The 18,968-nt window shown below is 40.1% G+C and overlaps 1 protein-coding gene across 1 annotated transcript; it reads left to right on the top strand.

The window, feature by feature from the left end:
• The first annotated feature begins 1,106 nt into the window (after positions 1–1,106).
• Positions 1,107–17,689, top strand: LOC148043773 (placenta-specific gene 8 protein-like). The gene is made up of 4 exons (XM_087723892.1): positions 1,107–1,241; positions 10,066–10,181; positions 12,813–12,937; positions 17,681–17,689. Exons 2-4 carry the CDS (start codon positions 10,079–10,081, stop codon positions 17,687–17,689), a joined length of 237 nt encoding a protein of 78 aa, XP_087580018.1. The 5' UTR covers positions 1,107–1,241; positions 10,066–10,078.
• The last annotated feature ends 1,279 nt before the right edge of the window (positions 17,690–18,968 follow it).

The following is an 18,968-nucleotide window of genomic DNA, read 5'->3' as shown; positions in this document are numbered from 1 at the left end:
TGGCTGGGGTGGGCGTGACACAGGACCGCACCTCCACACACATGGTATTATACACTTATAAAAATAGGTGTACATTTCTGTGATTTTTTTTAATGCTTACTTGATCTACGTGATCACCTTAAGAGAGAGACCAGATCAAGAAACTGACTCCATAAGAAGACTAAAACTACGGTGTTTTACCCCCGAAATAAGTGCTTGGCCTTATTTTCGGGGAGGTCTTATTATTTTTGAGGTACAGGAGGCAGCAAACGTGGTCACCTCATGGCTGCTTCTGTGTTGCAATATTTTCAGGGGAGGGCTTATTTTAGCACATGTGCTCAAAAGCCCGATTGGGCTTATTATCTGGGGAGGTCTTATTTTCGAGGAAACAGGGTATTAATTGTTGACATTGGCTATAGTAGCAGAATCCTACAACCCTAAAAGGTTAAATATTTTAAATTCCTCCCTTTTATAACCTGAGTCAAGGATGGCCTCCTGGGGCACTCTGGAGGCTCCATTTTGGGCCTGGTTGGTTGTCTGGAGGGCCGTTTGGAAAACTCTGGAGCCAAAATGGGTTGCTTGGAAGCTGGGCACAGCACCCCCACACCCCATTTTTGCTAGCAGAAGCACTTTGCTCTTTGCAGGCCCTTTGAGTTTGACACCCCTGTTCTAGATCAAGGACCATCTGTGATCAGAGGTGTTGGAAGGGTCAGAAATAGTGGGGGATCTACTGTTTGACCCCTGGAACCTGAAACGGAAAACAGGCAGAAATATCAGCATTGTTTTTAAAGACGGGACAAGGAAGAATCGATTTAAAGATAATTTTCTAAGCATTTCCAATCATCACATCTCTTGATTTCATAAGAACCAATTTTTGTTTCTCCTCCTACAATATTCATATGTGTTTTTTTTCCCTGAGGGTTTGTTTTTGTTTTTGTTTTTGCAAACAAAAAAGGCCCATTTGGCTGAAACAAAAAATTACTTCCTCATTTTGAAAAATATCAAAGGAAATGGGTTAGTAACTTCATTTCCCTTCAGTGCTAAACCTCAAAAGCAGAAAGAATCCAGTGGGCAGAGTTTATTACAGCTCGGCAAAGAGAAGCCAGAAGAGGAAGAAAAGAAGAAGCGGGGGGAAAAAAGGTTTGAAAATCTTGCCTTCTTTGACATCTTTCTGGCTTTGCTTTTGCATTTATTCTAAGTTGATAAAGTTTTCCGAGTTTTTAAATCTCCCTGGATCTGGTTGTTGAAAGACCATCTTGTGAGTAAGTAAATCTTTATTACGGTCGAAGACCAGCAATATACATTAATTTTTACAATATGTCAGATGGTTCGGGTCACTCCCTGCTTTACCTGGGTGCAACGCTTTTAAGCATAGGAGTAAATACAATGGTCCAAAGATTGTTAGAGATAAATGTCCAGATAATTGTTACCTGATGACAGCTATACTGCTGTAGCCAATTTTTGTCTTATGGACATTGCAGCCACATAGAACTTTGCCACTGCATACGTGGTAACTGGGTTAGTGTCCTGAAGGAGAAAGCCTAGATAAAAATTGTCTGCTCTTCCTGGCAACCTCTATAATAAGGGGAGAATATGTGCAGACCTACAAGCTCTGTATAGCTCGCAGTGTAATAAAACATGTGAATTATCTTCCACTTCTCCTTTACCACATATACAAACCCGTTCTGCAATAGGTGTTCTCTTATACCTGCCCTGGAGGAGTGCTGAAGGGAGAATGTTAAATCTGGCTCTGCAGAAAGCTATTCTTTGTTTTGGGAAGATCAGGTCATTTGGATATCTTGCCAATTCGCACACACCCTGTTTGATTCTGTCCCTCCTGTGGACCATCTTGTGAAATTCTGTATTACATTGCAGCATCTGAGTCCTTGTTTTTTAAATTGGGGGTGGGGGGGAAATAAGGGTGGATTCCTAAAGTAACACGAATATAAAGATGATCATTTTTGTAGAGGAAAGCTAAGAAGTGACTAAGATAAATTAAGTGTTTCACGTATAATTCCCATCCTTATATCCTCCCAATGCCTAAGTTTTGAAATCCTTATTTTTATTTATGGAATATCCATGCTGCCTATTAAAGTATCCATACATTATTGCATTTAAAGGGGAGAAACAAGAATGGAATAGGAATAGGAATAGGAATAGGAATAGGAATAGGAATAGAAATAAAATAGAATAGAATAGAATAGAATAGAATAGAATAGAATAGAAAATAAAGGAGAATGTTTGTAGTCCAGGGTTGAAATGAGGGGTCCTTGGTGCTCTCTGAGCTTGCTTATTTTCATGCAGACATTTCGTTACCCTACCTAGGTAACATCATCAGTGTGGTAATGGGGGGCTATTTGCTGTCAGTTTATATGCTGGTGGGTTGCCTGTCTGTGTGGGTGGGAGCAGTCTTAGAGATTTTTTGGTTGGGCTGCTTATTGATGGCTCTGGCAGTTTCTTGATTGGGGAAGTGTTTACTTGATGGTTGGTCTGAAGTTCACCTTGGAGTTAATCTACTCTATCCTGAACTGGGTGCTGATTGCTGGTGGAGAAGTGCTGGAGTCTTTTTGATCTCTTTTGGGCTGGTTGATGGATTCCTTTGCATAGTCTATAGATGTTGATAATGTCTATGTGTCTGTTGATGGCTGATTTGTCAGAGTGAATTTCTAGAAATTCCCTGATGTTTTTCTGGATTTGGCCTGGTCGAGGATAGTCACCTATTGCAAGAAGCACAGACCCTTCATGGCCATAGATAAACTAGGTTTTCTTCTTGAATGGATGGAAACTAATCAAAGAAATGATGGGGTTGGACTAGAAGACCTCCATGGTCCCTTTCAACTGTTTTGTTCTGTTCTGTTCTACTCTGCTCTATTCTATTGATAGTCCTCAACCTATGACCACAATTGAGCCCAAAATGTATGTTGCTAAATGAGATATTTGCTAAGTGAGTTTTGCCGCATTTTACGACCTTTCTTGCCACATTTGTTAAGTGAATCACTGCAGTTGTTAAGTTAATAACATGATTGTTAAGTGAATCTGACTTTGCCATTGGTTTTGATTCTCAGAAAGTCACAAAAGGGGATCACATGAGGACGGGACACTGCAGCTGTCTTAAATTTTTTCCAATTGACACTTTTATTAAATTTGTTTATCTCTTGCGAAATAAGAGCATTACCGCCAAGTCTACTTACTGGCAGTTCAGTTTCACAAGATATACTTATAAACTGTGATGATTCACTTAGCAAATGTGACAATATGGCAAAACTCACAACAAATGTCTAGACTATTTGATCTCTTTTGGGCTGGTTGATGGATTCCTTTGCATAGTCTATACACATTGTTTATGTCTGTGTGTCTGTTGATGACTGATTTGTCAGAGTGAATTTCTAAAAATCCCCTGATGTTTTTCTGGATTTGGCCTGGTTGAGGATGGTCACCTATTGCAAGCAGCCAGACCCTTCATGGCCATAGATAAACTAGGTTTTCTCCTTTTTTTTTTTTTTGTGAAGATACTTTTTTATGTTTAATACATCTGGAGAAAAAAAATGCATATACAAAGAACTCAGACATGGAGAAAGAGAGAGGAAAAGAGGGGAGGGGGAACCCCATCAGTTCAAACAACTAACCAATCTACAAGAATTAGAACCTGGGTAGATTTGGGGGAAAAAAGTTATTTAAGCCAGAGTATATTTTGGGAAGATTCCCCCCCCCCCCATGGACAGTGGCGTTAAAAGAGATCCTCTTCACCCGGCGGGAGACCGAGGAAAGGGGAGGGGGGGCTGGTTCGATCGCACCACACGACACCCTACCGAAACAACCTTCTTCTCTGGATTGCTCTTCCGATGGAAACCCCACGAAGATTAGTTCCTTAGGCTCAGAGTCTCCAAAAACCCGAAGGCAGCTGGGGCAGAAGGGGACTTCAAATGCAGGCGTAATATTGCTGATTCCTGCTTACCAAGAGAGGGGTAAGAACCCCCCCTCCCCGAGTCTTTTTTAAAAAAAGGTGCTTTTCTCTTTTTTCCATTAACTCCTCCTCTGTGTCACCAGGTTTCAGGGTGGGGTTTGTTATTCTTGAAACTCAACTAACACCCCCCCCCCAAAAAAAGAAAGAACACAGCGCCAAAACATCAGCAATTGGCAAAATTGGCAAAAGGAGTGGGCAGAGGTTTCACTGAGGGGGGGGGAAACGAGACACCCAAGGCAACTTCAGAGGCGATGGCAGCTCCAGGGAGGATGAGCTGAACACCTCCCCCTTCAAAAGGAGCCCCCGGTTTTGGGGACAGTGTCTCGTTTGTGGAAGCTGCCCCCTCCCAGAATTGAAACCTGCTCCCCCAAATTCCACCTGCCCTTCGCTTGTAAGCTGGCTGCAAAATAATATGCGGGACCCTCCCCCCCCCCCCCCCCGATAAGTCAGCCAGCCTAGCAGGAATGGGGTATGGGGACTGGAGGCTTAGAGACTGGAGAATTAAGGAGAAGACAAAAAATAAAAAAATTAAGCATGCCTGAATCCGGAAAACAAAAACAAACAAAATTTAACAGTGAACAAACAAAACAACCCCTTCCTTACTAATCGGGGTCGGGATACCTTATCTATGTTGGTTTTTAAAAAAAAATGAATTAGTCTAACTCAGTGGTTCCCAAACTTGGCAACTCCAAGACCCCTGGACTCCAACTCCCAGAACTCCCCAGCCAGCAGAGGAGAGCTGGCTGGAGAATTCTGGGAGCCGAAGTCCACAAGTCCCAAAGCCGCCAAGAAGCACAGACCCTTCATGGCCATAGCTAAACTAGGTTTTCTTCTTGAATGGATGGAAACTAATCAAAGAAATAAACAATCTAGAACTAAGAAGAAATTTCCTAACAGTTAGGAACAATTAATCCAGTGTTTCCCAACCTTGGTGACTTTAAGTCCTGTAGACTTCAACTCCCAGAATTCCCCAGCCAGCATAGCTGGCTGGGGGATTCTGGGAGTTGAAGTCCACAGGACTTAAAGTCGCCAAGGTTGAGAAACACTGAATTAATCAGTGGAACAACTTGCCTCCCGAAATTGGGAATGCTTCAACACGGGAAGTTTTTAAGAAGAGATTGGACAACCATTGGTCTGAAATGGGATAGGGTTTCTTGCTTGAGCAGGGGGTTGGACTAGAGGATCTCCATGGTCCCTTTTCAACTGTTTTGCACTGTTCTGTTCTGCTCTACTCTACCTAGCCTACTCTTGGCTTTGCCATTGGTTTTTGATTTTTAGAAGGTTGCAAAAGAGGATCACACGAGCTCAGGACACTGCAGTTGTCTCAATTTTTTCCCCAATTGAAATTATGGTTAGATTTGTATGTATGTTTCGAAATGAGAGCATTTTCGCCATCTCTACTTACTGGCAGTTTAATTTCACAAGATATACTTAGGAAATGCAGTTATTTACTTAACAAGTGTGATAATTAGCACTACCAATAGAAGGATAGGATAAGATTAGAACAGAATAGAACAGAACAGAACAGATGGAATGAGATGGTTCCACCACAAAACCGCGGAGGACAAAATCGCGCTCGACGAAAGCGCGCATTTGACGTCATCACAGCGTGACGAAAACATCGCGCTGTGATCAAAAAATGTAAAAATAAAGCGAAAACCTTACCCTAACCCCCCCAAACCTAACCCTAAACCTAACCCTAAACCTAACCCTAAACCTAACCCTTAACCTAACCCTAAATCTAACCCTAAACCTAACCGTTAACGTAACGCTAAACCTAACGCTAACCCTTAACCTAACGCTAAATGTAACCCTAATGCTCTAAACCTAACCCTAACCCTTAACCTAACCCTAACCCTAACCCTAACCCTTACCTTATATGAATCGGCTTGCTTTAATTTTAATTTTATTTCAATTTTTAATTTTTTTCGTCACGCTGTGATGACGTCACATGCGCGCTTTCGTCGAGTGCGATTTTGTCCTCCGCGGTTTTGACTGGTCACGGAACGAGATATGAATGGAATAGAATGGAATAGAGCAGAATAGATGAAACGGGATATGACTAAAATAGTATAGAACAGATGGATGGAATAGAATAGAGCAGAATAGATGGAACGAGATATAAATGGAATGGAATGGAATGGAATAGAACAGAAGAAAGGGACCATGGAGATCTACTAGTCCTACCTCGTCGCGCAGGAAACTCTATCCCATTTCAGACAAATGGTTATCCAACATCTTACTAAAAACTTCCAGTGTTGAAGAACTCACAACTTCTGGAGGCAAGTTTTTCTACTGATTAATTTTTCTAACTGTCAGGAAATTTATCCTCAGTTCTAGGTTGCTTCTTTCCTTGATTAGTTTCCATCCATTCAAGAAGACAACCTAGTTTGTCTAGCCCCATGAAGGGTCTGTGCTGCTTGCAATATAACTGATAAGACACTCTGCAGATATTAAATGAAGATTCCCCTCCCTTAAGATTACTTTAAGAGAGCTAATTTCAATAAACTTAGAGAGAGCATGGAAAGGATTCCATGGATGAGAGTTCCTCAAGGGGAAAATAACTCAAGAAGCTTGGGAAATTTTGAAAAGTGAGACTATAAAAGCCCAGTCTATAAATTGAGAAAGTGGTAAGGAAGTGACAAGCATCAGGGAGAAAGCAGATCTACTTAAATCGTTTTTGGTTTCTTTACACCAAGGGAAAAATAAAATAGTTCAACCCAGTGGTGGGTTTCCATTTTGTTTACTACCGGTTTTCTCGATCTGGGCCCAAACTGGCAGAAACCCACCTCTGGTTCAGCCTATCAAAAACAGCACCACAAAATACAGATTAGGGACACTTTAAAATAGGGAAGAAAATGGTAAATGAACACCTGTCTTCCCTAGACGAGTTCAAATCACCAGGACCAGATGGATTACTCCCCAAGCTTCTAAAGGAACTGATAGACATGATCTCAGAACCATTGAACTATACCTTTCAAAGATCCTGGAGCACCAGGGAACTACCGGAACACTGGAAAAGAGCTGATATAGTTCCCATTTTCAAAAAAGGGGAAAAAAACAGATCCTGGAAACTACAGCTCTATCAGCCTGACCTCAATTCCTGGGAAGATTCTGAAAAAAGATATCAAGTAATCAATCAGCGAATACTTCGAGGCAAAGAAAGTCATAACCAAAAGCCAACATGGGTTTGTCAAAAACAGATCATGCCAGACAAATCTTATTGCATTCTTTGACAAAGTGACAACATTGGTGGACCAGAGAAATTTTGTGGATATAATTTACTTGGACTTCAGTAAAGCATTTGATAAAGTAGGCCACAACCTACGTGATAAGAATAAAAAAATGTGGGTAAGGTATCATTACCACCAGATCTATTTATGACTGGCTGACCAAATGCACACAACCTGTAGTCCTCAATGGAACTGCATCTACTTGGAGGGACGTATACAGCGGATAACTCAAGGCTCTGTTTTTAGGCCCAGTACTAGGGTGACCAGACGTCCCGCATTTGGCGGGACAGGCACGCCTTTTCATAATTTTTCCCGCGTCCCGGACTGTTGTTAAAAAAAACTGCTTTATTTTGGCGCTCGCAGCTCCCTCACTCCCCCGCCCATCAGCTGCTAGCTCGCTCGCTCGTTCCATTCTATCTACACTAAAAATCTAAGCCAGCCCAGCCTGCCGCTCACTGATTGGCCTGGACTCCAGCCAATCAGTGAGCTGGCTGGGATGGAAAACCTTAAGCACGCAGTTTTCCATCCCAGCCAGCTCACTGATTGGCTGGAGTCCACTTAGCTTACTGCGCGAGTCTCCATTTCATTTCGTCTTTTGCTTGCTGCAGCGTAACTGGTGAGTAACGGTACTGGTGGGAATCGGGAGGCGCTGAGAGGAGGAGACGGCTCTCCTCTCCTTCTCCCCCTTTTCAGAGTTTCCCTGTGTCTCCCAAGTCACACCCGTCCCGTCTCAAAAGGATTCGGCTCGGCCACCGCTTCCTCCTCTTCTTCCCTGTCTGCGGTTCCGATTGCAGTTGCAAGGAGTGGGAAGGAGAGGAAGGAAGGAGGGAGGGGGGGAAGGAAAAGAAGAAGGGAGGGGGAGGAGAAGATGGAAGGAGAAAAGATAGAAGGAAGGAGAAAGAATGGAAGGAGAAGGAGGAAGATGGAAGAAGAAAGGAAGAAAAAGAAGAAGGGAGGGAGAAAAGAGGGAAGGAGGTAGGAAGAAAAGGGGTCGCCCGAGCTCTGATGCCGGTGAAAGAAAAGTCCTTTCCTTCGCCTGAATCACGCCCGAGCTCTGATGCGGGCACCAGTGGGGTGCGCACAGGGAGAAGAGAGATTCCTCCCAGCACACACCCCACTGACTAAAGCACTTTCAGTGGGATGCGTGCAGGGAGGAATCTCCTGTCCTCCCAGCTCCCTTTCGCCCGCAGCAGAGATCGGACGGGGCAGAGAAAGCACTTTAATCAGTGGGATGCATGGAGGGAGGAAAGGACTGCTGTGGATTCGCCCACTTAGACGTCGAGGTTGCTGCGTGCTTAGCTGTGGCCGTATCTCCTCTTGTTTTTCCCCCTCCCTCTTACATGCCCCCTTGGTGCAGCGGGCTAACGCCGGCGAAAGGAGTGGGGTGGACTACATGGCACAACTGGGTAAATTATAAACCACAGATTTCTATCCTATTTAATTTTTAATGATATCAAATTTAGCTATAAAGTGGCTTTACCTGCTTTTTTCCCCTGGGCTTGCTAAATTCTGGTCCCTGGTGATACAATGAGTTAAATGCATTCTGGCCTGGATTTCCTATTGTGCAATTTGTGTCATGGACTTAATCATTTTAAATTCCATAAAATGCCAGTACACATCCTTTCTGCCAAGAGATCAGAAAAAACAATGCTCGAATCTTCTGATATTTAAATGATTTATAGTGTTGTTTAGAGCAGTTCTTCTTTCTTTTTTGGTTTTAGAAAAGGATAATTCCCTTTTTTTAGCCAGGCTTTTTGAATTAGATTAACACCAGTTTTTAAGTAGATTTCAATTTAAAAAAAATCTGTTAGCTGCTTTGAATACCTTGAAGATGAAAAGATGGGGTACAAAACTTAAATAATAATAAAAAAAAATTGTACATTCATTTTGAAAAATAAATGCAATACTTGATTAATTTCATATCTTTATTTAAAATAGTTTTGGCATGGCATATGATTTTATTGACTCAGTTGGAAATGATGTGGATGTTGTATCTGATTCTGAGGTATATATATTCTTAAGTAACATAACATATCGCATTTAGTGACCAAAGTTACAATGGCATTGAAAAAAGTGACTGATGACCATTTTTCACACTTAGCGACCGTTGCGACCATTTTTCACACTTAGCGACCGTTGCAACCATTTTTCACACTTAGCGACCGTTGCAGCATCCTCATGGTCACGTGATCAAAATTTTGTTTGGCAACAGATTCGTATTTATGCTGGTTTCAGTGTCCTGGGGTGACCTTTTGACAAAATATAAATTTTTTAATCAAGGCCCCCCCCCCCCCAGTCAATGGTGTCCCTCTGTACCAATCTGAAAATCTGGTCACCTTAACTAAGGGTGAAAAGTAAAAAAAAAAATTGCCACTGGTTCTCTGGGTGTGACTTGGTGGGCGGGGCTTGGCGGGGGAGTCATGTGACTGGGTGGGCGTGGCCAACTTTAAAAAAACGTTACAACATTTTTTACTACCTATTCGCCTGAACTGGGAGTAAAAAATACTTTAAGAAGTGGGGGGAAAAGGTTCAGCTGTGCCGTGCGATCGTGGGAACCTTCCTTTTCACCTTTTAAAGCAAATTTTTTTTACTACTGGTTCAGGTGAATAGATAGTAAAAAAATTCTTTAAAAAGTGGAGAAAAATGTCCCCATGATCGCACAGCACAACTGATTGTCATGGAACCTTTCCCCCCCCCCCCACTTTTTAAAGCATTTTTTTCCTGCCGGCTGGGGCGAATAGGCAGGGGAAAAAATGCTTTAAAAAGGGGGGGGGAATGCTTCCAACGATCGCATGAACCGGTGTGAACCGGTAGCATTTTACCCCTGCTTTCTACCAAGCTTGTACATTAATCTCTGCTCTTTTTGACTCTCTTCTTTCTTTTTCTTAGAAAATTGTCCACCATGAATATTCAGCCACCAATTGTCACTCAGCCACAGATGGGCCAGCCGAACAGAAATGATTGGCAAACGGAGTTATTTGACTGCTTTAGCGATTGTGAAGTCTGTAAGTAAGCAGACCAATAACTGAAAGTGGGGTTTTGGAAGGCTTCTTGAGAAGAATGGGCTGAATATCCTTCCAGAGTGGATAGGTTGCAGAATTAAATTATTCTTTATGATTTGAGCAATGGAGGCTTAATTATTGAGCAGACCCCTGGATTGGAATTAGGATGGCAGGATATAAAGGGAGACACAACTTCAATACTATCAAAAGTTGTGTATGGAACTTTAAAGTCCTACATGAAGGAGATGACCAGGCTAAGCCCGTGGGTGGGGTGAAACGCACCATAAGTTTGGAATCGCTATGCTCCCACAGGAGAACTAAATCCAGTCCCCCATGAATTTTGTTTTAGCACCTTTCTGCCTTGACCATTAGTAGACCAGATTCTGGTACAAAGCATGACATAAACTCTATTCTGGCACCTGGTTTCCTGCGCCTGATGCTACACACCTGAAGAATTATGCTAAATGGTTTTTTAAAGAAAGCAATAGGACGTTCTCTTAATGTTTTCAATTTTAATGTTCATAATGAGGGGTCCTTGCTGCTTTGAGAGTTTGGTCGTTGTCTTGTATGTGTTTCATTACCAAGGTAGGGAATATCATAAATGCTAGGACAGCATCCATGCTAGTAATACAAGATGTTACTTACTTGGGTAATGAAATATCTGCAAGAAAACAATCACGTTCAGAGATCACCAAGGACACAACAGCTCCGATGTGAGTTACAAACATTCTCTTCTATTGGTAATTGTTAGGCACAATCAATCCACGTGTGAAGAATTCAATTAGCTATTTTGTTACACAGGCCTCTAAAACAGGAAGATTCTTAGACAGGCGATTTGCACTGGTGAGACTAGATAAGTTTTCAGAGACTACAACTGCTCCAGAACGCAGCTGCGCGAGTGATTTTGGATGTACCGAGATACACCCATGTTACACCCATCCTCCGCGAGCTGCACTGGCTCCCGATCGGTCTCCGAACGCGCTTCAAGGTGCTGGTTATTACCTTTAAAGCCCTACATGGCTTAGGACCTGGATATCTATGAGACCGTCTTCTGCCACATACCACCCAGCGTCCGATAAGATCACACAGGATGGGCCTTCTCTGGGTGCCGTCGACTAGACAATGTTGTCTGGCGGCTCCTCGGGGGAGGGCCTTCTCTGTAGCTGCCCCGGCCCTATGGAACAATCTACCCCCAGAGATCCGGACCCTACCCACTCTCTCAGCCTTCTGAAAGTCTATTAAGACCTGGCTATTCGGAAAGTCCTGGGGCTGTTGACCTCTTGAATGAGGTGCAGCCATACTAAGGTTGAGTGCATGTTGTGCCTTTTTAACTTGCCTTGTCTTTCTATTTTTAAATTTTTTAGTATTCTTTTAAATTGTTTTTATGTAAGCCGCCCGGAGTCCTTCGGGATTGGGCAGCATATAAATTTATTAAACATTAAACATAAGGTTAAACAACATTCAGGGAAGATCAGACTTCATTCTCTTATGCCAGTGATGGCGAACCTATGACACGCGTGTCAGTGGTGACACGCGTAGCCATTTGGGGTGACACGCACAGGATTTCATGTGATTCATCCTCGGCTCCTGCACGGCCGCCGAGGATGAAAGAATCTGTGCTGGAGGAATGGGGGGGCGGGACGTGTGATCTCCCCCGCCCACACTCACTTACTGTATCGCTGCTGCCCCTTTCTGAGCACAGGGGCTGCTGGTAAGGCGTGTGTGCCATGCGCACACACGTCATCAGCGCGGCGAGGGAGGACCCGCAGGAGAGGAGCGCGGGAACAGTGCGCGCCTCTCTCCAGTCAGGCCGGCACAGAGAGTCTACTCCTGGGACTGTCGGTTACGACCGCACTACACTTATCTCAGTTCACGGCAGGGCTGTGGAGTCTGCTGCTTCCAGCTCCACGTCCTCATCAACATGCCGCTCCGGCCCGCCCCCACTATGAATATTCATATTCTTCGCCCTCGCATCACTAGGAATATTCATAACAGGGGCGGGCTGGAACGGCATGTTGATGAGGACGTGGAGCTGGAAGCAGCTGACTCCACAGCCCTGGTTCACGGCACCCCAAACAAGTTCAATAATATCAAGGGCAACATACGAAATCGACTGATGAACAAAGAAGTTACTAAGCAGGTATGTTAAATAATTTGTTTTTGGTTTATTAAATACAATTATATATTGCAATTATACATTTTTGTAGTTTAAACTATAAATTGCGTAAAATTATGTTTTTGTCGAAGTGACACACAACGCGAGTTATGCTCGATTTTTTTGCCGATTTTTGACACACCAGGCCAAAAAGGTTGCCCATCACTGTCTTATGCCCATGTAAGGATTCCTGATTAGTTCCCTGTTTGATTCCACTCCCTGGCTCAGCCAGTCTCTCTCCAACAGTAATTTCCTTAATTCTATTTCATAATAGTTAGGAACATCATTATACAGAAAAATACAGTACAGTGTGCTTTTAATTTAATGTGGTGTGTACATTAGTTTTTTCAGCCCTCCCCTGTGCTAGGTGATGCCTTAACTAGCATTTGCATTCACAATGTTGATGTTGCACAAATAGCATATTTTGCGCCTGGCCAAAATATTTCTACAGTGTTTTTTCCCCCCCCTCATCTCTATAGGTCTCTGTGGATTTTTCTGCTTCCCTTGTTTGGGATGCCGAGTTGCTTCGGATATGGATGAATGTTGTTTGTGTGGTCCAACTGTGACTATGCGATCTGTCTATCGGACAAAATACAATATCCCTGTAAGTAGATTACTTTACTTTACTTTACCTATGACTAGGCAAACTTCAGGTTTATAAATGCTAGTTAAAACTTCGCCGAAAAACCAAACTAGAATATTAAGAAATACTTGTGAAATTGGAGAGACATACCAACTCAGAAACAGACTGGGGCAACCAATTTGCTGGAGGATAACTTGCCATGGCCAACTCGCCAAGTGAAAATTCAACAATTCAATCTAATTATTTAAGATATATTTTAAAAATTATTTTAAATTTGGTTATTCACATTTCATTTTGCCCCTCCTTTGGCATCCTTTCTCCAATGATTCTAGCAATAGCAATAGCAGTTAGACTTATATACCGCTTCATAGGGCTTTCAGGCCTCTCTAAGCGGTTTACAGAGTCAGCATATCGCCCCCACAGTCTGGGTCCTCATGTCACCCACCTCGGAAGGATGAAAGGCTGAGTCAACCTTGAGTCGGTGAGATTTGAACCGCCGAACTGCAGATAGCAGTCAGCTGAAGTGGCCTGCAGTACTGCACCCTAACCACTGCGCCACCTCGGCTCTATTCCATCACTTCTTCAATATCAGGGTAATTCTTGTCCTATGGCAAATTGTCCTTGGTGAGTTGACCACAGCGAGTTGTGCTGCAGTGTGTTGGCCATGGCATGTTGGATGTGACAAGGAGTCCTAGACCCGCTCAGAAAGACACCGCATACATAATCCAGAAATTTGTGAGAAAATAAAAACCTGACCTGGGATGTGAACCGATCGTTCTTTCATTTGTTATCTGCAGCAGTCCATAAAATCTTTCAGAATTATAGAAATGAAAATGGCACTTGTTCTATCACACTATCCCATAAGGATAAGGCCGAATTTGTTCCAAGTCCCATGGATTAAGGTTTGCCATCTGCGGGACCATGAAAAAAAGACCTCCTCGGTGGGCCTGAGGACTACAAATAGAAATGGAGCTGATCATGTGGTTAATTTGATTGTGTTGCTGCTGCCACTGGCGATGGGTGAAGTGGATCTTTTAAAAATAGGCTTTCTTAATGTAATGGATGTCTATTGTTAAGTGAGAAATCCGCTGTGGGTTTTGCCCCATTTTACAACCTTTCTGGCCACAGCGGGTTAAGTGAATCACTGCCGTTGTCACAAAAAGGGATCACATGACCCCTAACCGTCATAAATATGAACCGGTTGCCAAGCATCTGAATTTTGATTCGGGGGATACGACAAAAGGTGGCAATTTTGAAAAACGATCATAAAAGTCACATTTTCAGTGCCATTGTAACTCTGAAGCGAACAGCTAATTCTTTCATTTGGTATCCACAGCAGACCATAATCTTGCAGAATTAGAGGAATGAAAATAAAAATGACACTTTCATGCCAAACATAACTATCACATCTCCCTGGCCCATAAGGATGAGAAGGCAGTATATGTTACAAGTCCCAGGGATTAAGGATTGTAACCTGTGGGACCACGCCCGCCTGCTCTGCTGCTTTGTAACTTTGAACGGTCACTAAATAAACTGTTGTAAGTCAAGGACTGCTTCCATCCAAGAGAGTTAGCTTTTCATGATTCCATATCTGTACGTCATGGTTTTACTAAGTCGGCATTACTATTACTATTCATCTTCTCATCGTTCCTATCACCCATCTCCTCCCACTTCTGACTGTATGGCTTGGTTGCTTATATCCTTGCGATTTATATTGATTGTTTCCTAGTATGATTTGATTGCTTATTTGTAACCTATGACTATCATTAAGCGTTGTACCTTATGATTCGTGATGAATGTATCTTTTCTTTTTATGTACACTGAGACCATATGCACCAAAGACCAATTCCTTCTGTGTCCAAATTACACTTGGCCAATAAAGAATTCTATTCTATTTTATCATATCCCCTTCCATCTATTCTATCATATCCCATTCTATTCTATTCATTCCCATTCCATCTATTCTATATTATTCTATTCTATTCTATTCTATTCTATTCATATCCCATTCCATCTATTCTATTTTATTCTATTAATATCCCATTCCATCTATTCTATTCATATCTCATTCCATCTATTCTATTCTATTCATATCTCTTTCCATCTATTCTATTCTATTCTATCCTATCATATCCCATTCCATCTATTCTATTCTATTCTATTCTACTCTATTCTATTTTATTCTATTCATATCCCATTCTATTCTATTCATATCCCATTCTATTCTATTCATTCCCATTCCAGCTATATTATTCTATTCTATTATATTCTATTCATATCCCATTCCATCTATTCTATTCTTCTATTCTATTCTATTCTATTCTATTCATATCTCATTCCATCTATTCTATTCTATTCTATTCTATTCTATTTAATTCATATCCCATTCCATCTATTCTATTCTATTCATATCCCATTCTATTCTATTCTATTCTATTCTATTCTATTCTATTCATATCCCATTCTATTCTATTCATTCCCATTCCATCTATTCTATATTATTCTATTCTATTCTATTCTATTCATATCCCATTCCATCTATTCTATTTTATTCTATTAATATCCCATTCCATCTATTCTATTCTATTCTTTTCATATCTCATTCCATCTATTCTATTCTATTCATATCTCTTTCCATCTATTCTATTCTATTCTATCCTATCATATCCCATTCCATCTATTCTATTCTATTCTATTCTATTCTATTCATATCCCATTCTATTCTATTCATATCCCATTCTATTCTATTCATTCCCATTCCAGCTATATTATTCTATTCTATTATATTCTATTCATATCCCATTCCATCTATTCTATTCTTCTATTCTATTCTATTCATATCTCATTCCATCTATTCTATTCTATTCTATTTAATTCATATCCCATTCCATCTATTCTATTCTATTCATATCCCATTCTATTCTATTCTATTCATATCCCATTCTATTCTATTCATTCCCATTCCATCTATTCTATATTATTCTATTATATTATATTCTATTCATATCCCATTCCATCTATTCTGTTTTATTCTATTAATATCCAATTCCATCTATTCTATTCTATTCTATTCTATTATTCTATTCTATTCTATTCTATTCTATTTAATTCATATCCCATTCCATCTATTCTATTCTATTTTATTCATATTCTATTCTATTCTATTCATATCCCATTCTATTCTATTCATTCCCATTCCAGCTACATTATTCTATTCTATTCTATTCATATCTCATTCCATCTATTCTATTCTATTCTATTCTATTTAATTCATATCCCATTCCATCTATTCTATTCTATTCATATCCCATTCTATTCTATTCTATTCTATTCATATCCCATTCTATTCTATTCATTCCCATTCCATCTATTCTATATTATTCTATTCTATTCTATTCTATTCTATTCTATTCATATCCCATTCCATCTATTCTATTTTATTCTATTAATATCCCATTCCATCTATTCTATTCTATTCTTTTCATATCTCATTCCATCTATTCTATTCTATTCATATCTCTTTCCATCTATTCTATTCTATTCTATCCTATCATATCCCATTCCATCTATTCTATTCTATTCTATTCATATCCCATTCTATTCTATTCATATCCCATTCTATTCTATTCATTCCCATTCCAGCTATATTATTCTATTCTATTATATTCTATTCATATCCCATTCCATCTATTCTATTCTTCTATTCTATTCTATTCATATCTCATTCCATCTATTCTATTCTATTCTATTTAATTCATATCCCATTCCATCTATTCTATTCTATTCATATCCCATTCTATTCTATTCTATTCATATCCCATTCTATTCTATTCATTCCCATTCCATCTATTCTATATTATTCTATTATATTCTATTCTATTCATATCCCATTCCATCTATTCTGTTTTATTCTATTAATATCCAATTCCATCTATTCTATTCTATTCTATTCTATTATTCTATTCTATTCTATTCTATTCTATTTAATTCATATCCCATTCCATCTATTCTATTCTATTTTATTCATATTCTATTCTATTCTATTCATATCCCATTCATTCTATTCTACTCATATCCCATTCTATTCTATTCCTATCCCATTCATTCTATTCTACTTATATCCCATTCTATTCTATTCATATCCCATTCTATTCTATTCTATTCATATCCCATTCTATTCTATTCCTATCCCATTCTATTCTATTCTATTCATATCCCATTCTATTCTATTCTATTCATATCCCATTCTATTCTATTCTATTGAAAAGGTTATTGATTCATTGGGTTTCTTTTCTTTTCAACAGGGATCCATCTGTGGGGATTCCTGCATTGCGGAGTGTTGCCCCTTTTGTTCCCTCTGCCAAATCCAGAGAGATATCAAACTGAGGAAAGCAATGGGGACGTTCTAGAAGACTTCATCCCAAGCTCCTTTACATTTCTCCTTTTTTCCATGTGAATTCTGAGAAGTAAGATGCAGTAGAGTAGTTTGTAGGAAGTACTATTATTTAGAGGCGCCCTTGCTTTATAATTCTAAGCATATTCTTAATTAATTTTTTGTGCCGATTCAGAGCTCAAAATCCAGTGACACAAAAACTTGGTCTTGTTTATCTTGTCTTTGCTTGTTCTCCCTATTACCTTTAAAATGGAAAACAAAACATTTTGGTTGCAGCTGCTATTAAATAATTAAGAATAATAAAAAAAAACACCTTACTAGACCTTTGAAGATTTATTGGCGGATCTACCATTCTGCCTTTCCTGTTTTAGGGCTACTAAACCAGTAGGGGGGAAAAATGGAAACCCACCACTGATGGAGATGCTGTAACAAATGTAAGTGTGAAAGATGGTCATAAGTAACTTCGAACACTCACTAAATAAACTATTATAAGTCAATCAGCTGTACTGAAGAAATGGAATAATGCTCATTTAGATTGTTTGTGTTCCTTTTTTAAAAAAACTGTCCTAGTGCCTTTAAATGCGCTGTGAAACTCACAATAGTAAAGGTTTTGTGGTCAAACATAGCCCTGAAAGCTTTATTGGCTACTTCCTCTCAGATCCTGTTAGTATTTGGTTTCTAGCCAACATTATACTGTATTCACCGATGCATTATAGTCTGTCCCGTAAAGCAGCTTATGGTAAAACCAAGGGACAAAAAATAAATTATCCAATAAAGTGATTTCAGCAGCCTCAAATATAATAATCTGAATGCTTTCCCTTCTTAGCAACTTGTGTGCTTTAGAAGTCTGCCTATTTCAAAAATATATGGGCCAGAGCCATGTGTGAGAATAAGTGATTCATACTTTATATGATGGCGCAAAAGCCCACCTTACCATTAAGTGATATTGTAATTAATTTGGGAGAAAGGCAGTCTGGAAAATATTACTGTTTGTTCAATTATACTGAATATCCCATTCCGTATGTAGAATTTACCTAGAAATTAATAAAAACAATAAAAACAGTCTTGTGTTTCTTACTCTTTTAATTATGTATTGTCCTATATGTCACTGTATGTTTCCCCTTCCTATATAAATTGTAAGCCGCCTTGAGTCCCCTCAGGGAAAAGGGCGGCCTATAAATAAACTTAACCTAACCTATTCTGTTCTAGGGAAGAGCAGTCAGTGTTAATTTGCTAGGCTGTTTTTATGGTGTGGTGGTTATTTTATTAATCTATTAATCTAAAGGCGAAGAGTTTCATTGGTATAAATCAAGTGGGACCGGATGATTGGGACAAATCTTTTATTTTTGTACTGGAATTCCGCAAATAACATCAATGGATACTAATGTCCACTCTTAGCAATTGTCCTGGTTTCCAATCAACACAATGGAAAGAATGGACAATGTGATTGTGTGGTTTTTGTTTTAATTTCCTTTGAGTCAACGTTGACTCTTGGCAACTCTCTGTAGGAAGTTAACACCCACCCCTCCCTTAGAAAAATGAGTTATCCTGGGAAATATTAAAAAGGCAGAATATTATATTTCCCTGGATAAGAAATGGAGAAACATGTTTTTAGGCAGGAAAGAGACTCCCTCTTAATAGTCGCCGCCTTTGTCAATG

This window comes from Thamnophis sirtalis, unplaced genomic scaffold (assembly GCF_051295495.1).
Source record: "Thamnophis sirtalis isolate CommonGarterSnake01/CBP01778 unplaced genomic scaffold, rThaSir2_p1.2 scaffold_10, whole genome shotgun sequence".
Taxonomy (NCBI): Eukaryota; Metazoa; Chordata; class Lepidosauria; order Squamata; family Natricidae; genus Thamnophis; species Thamnophis sirtalis.
The sequence above is the reverse complement of the archived record's forward strand: the minus strand, read 5'-3'. Positions and strand labels throughout refer to the sequence as shown.

Excerpts from the sequence above, each read along its gene's own strand:
- LOC148043773 (XM_087723892.1), top strand. The coding sequence starts at position 10,079 with ATGAATATTCAGCCACCAATTGTCACTCAGCCACAGATGGGCCAGCCG. Across the intron at positions 10,182-12,812 it reads CTTTAGCGATTGTGAAGTCT|GTCTCTGTGGATTTTTCTGC; the intron begins GTAAGTAAGCAG and ends TCATCTCTATAG.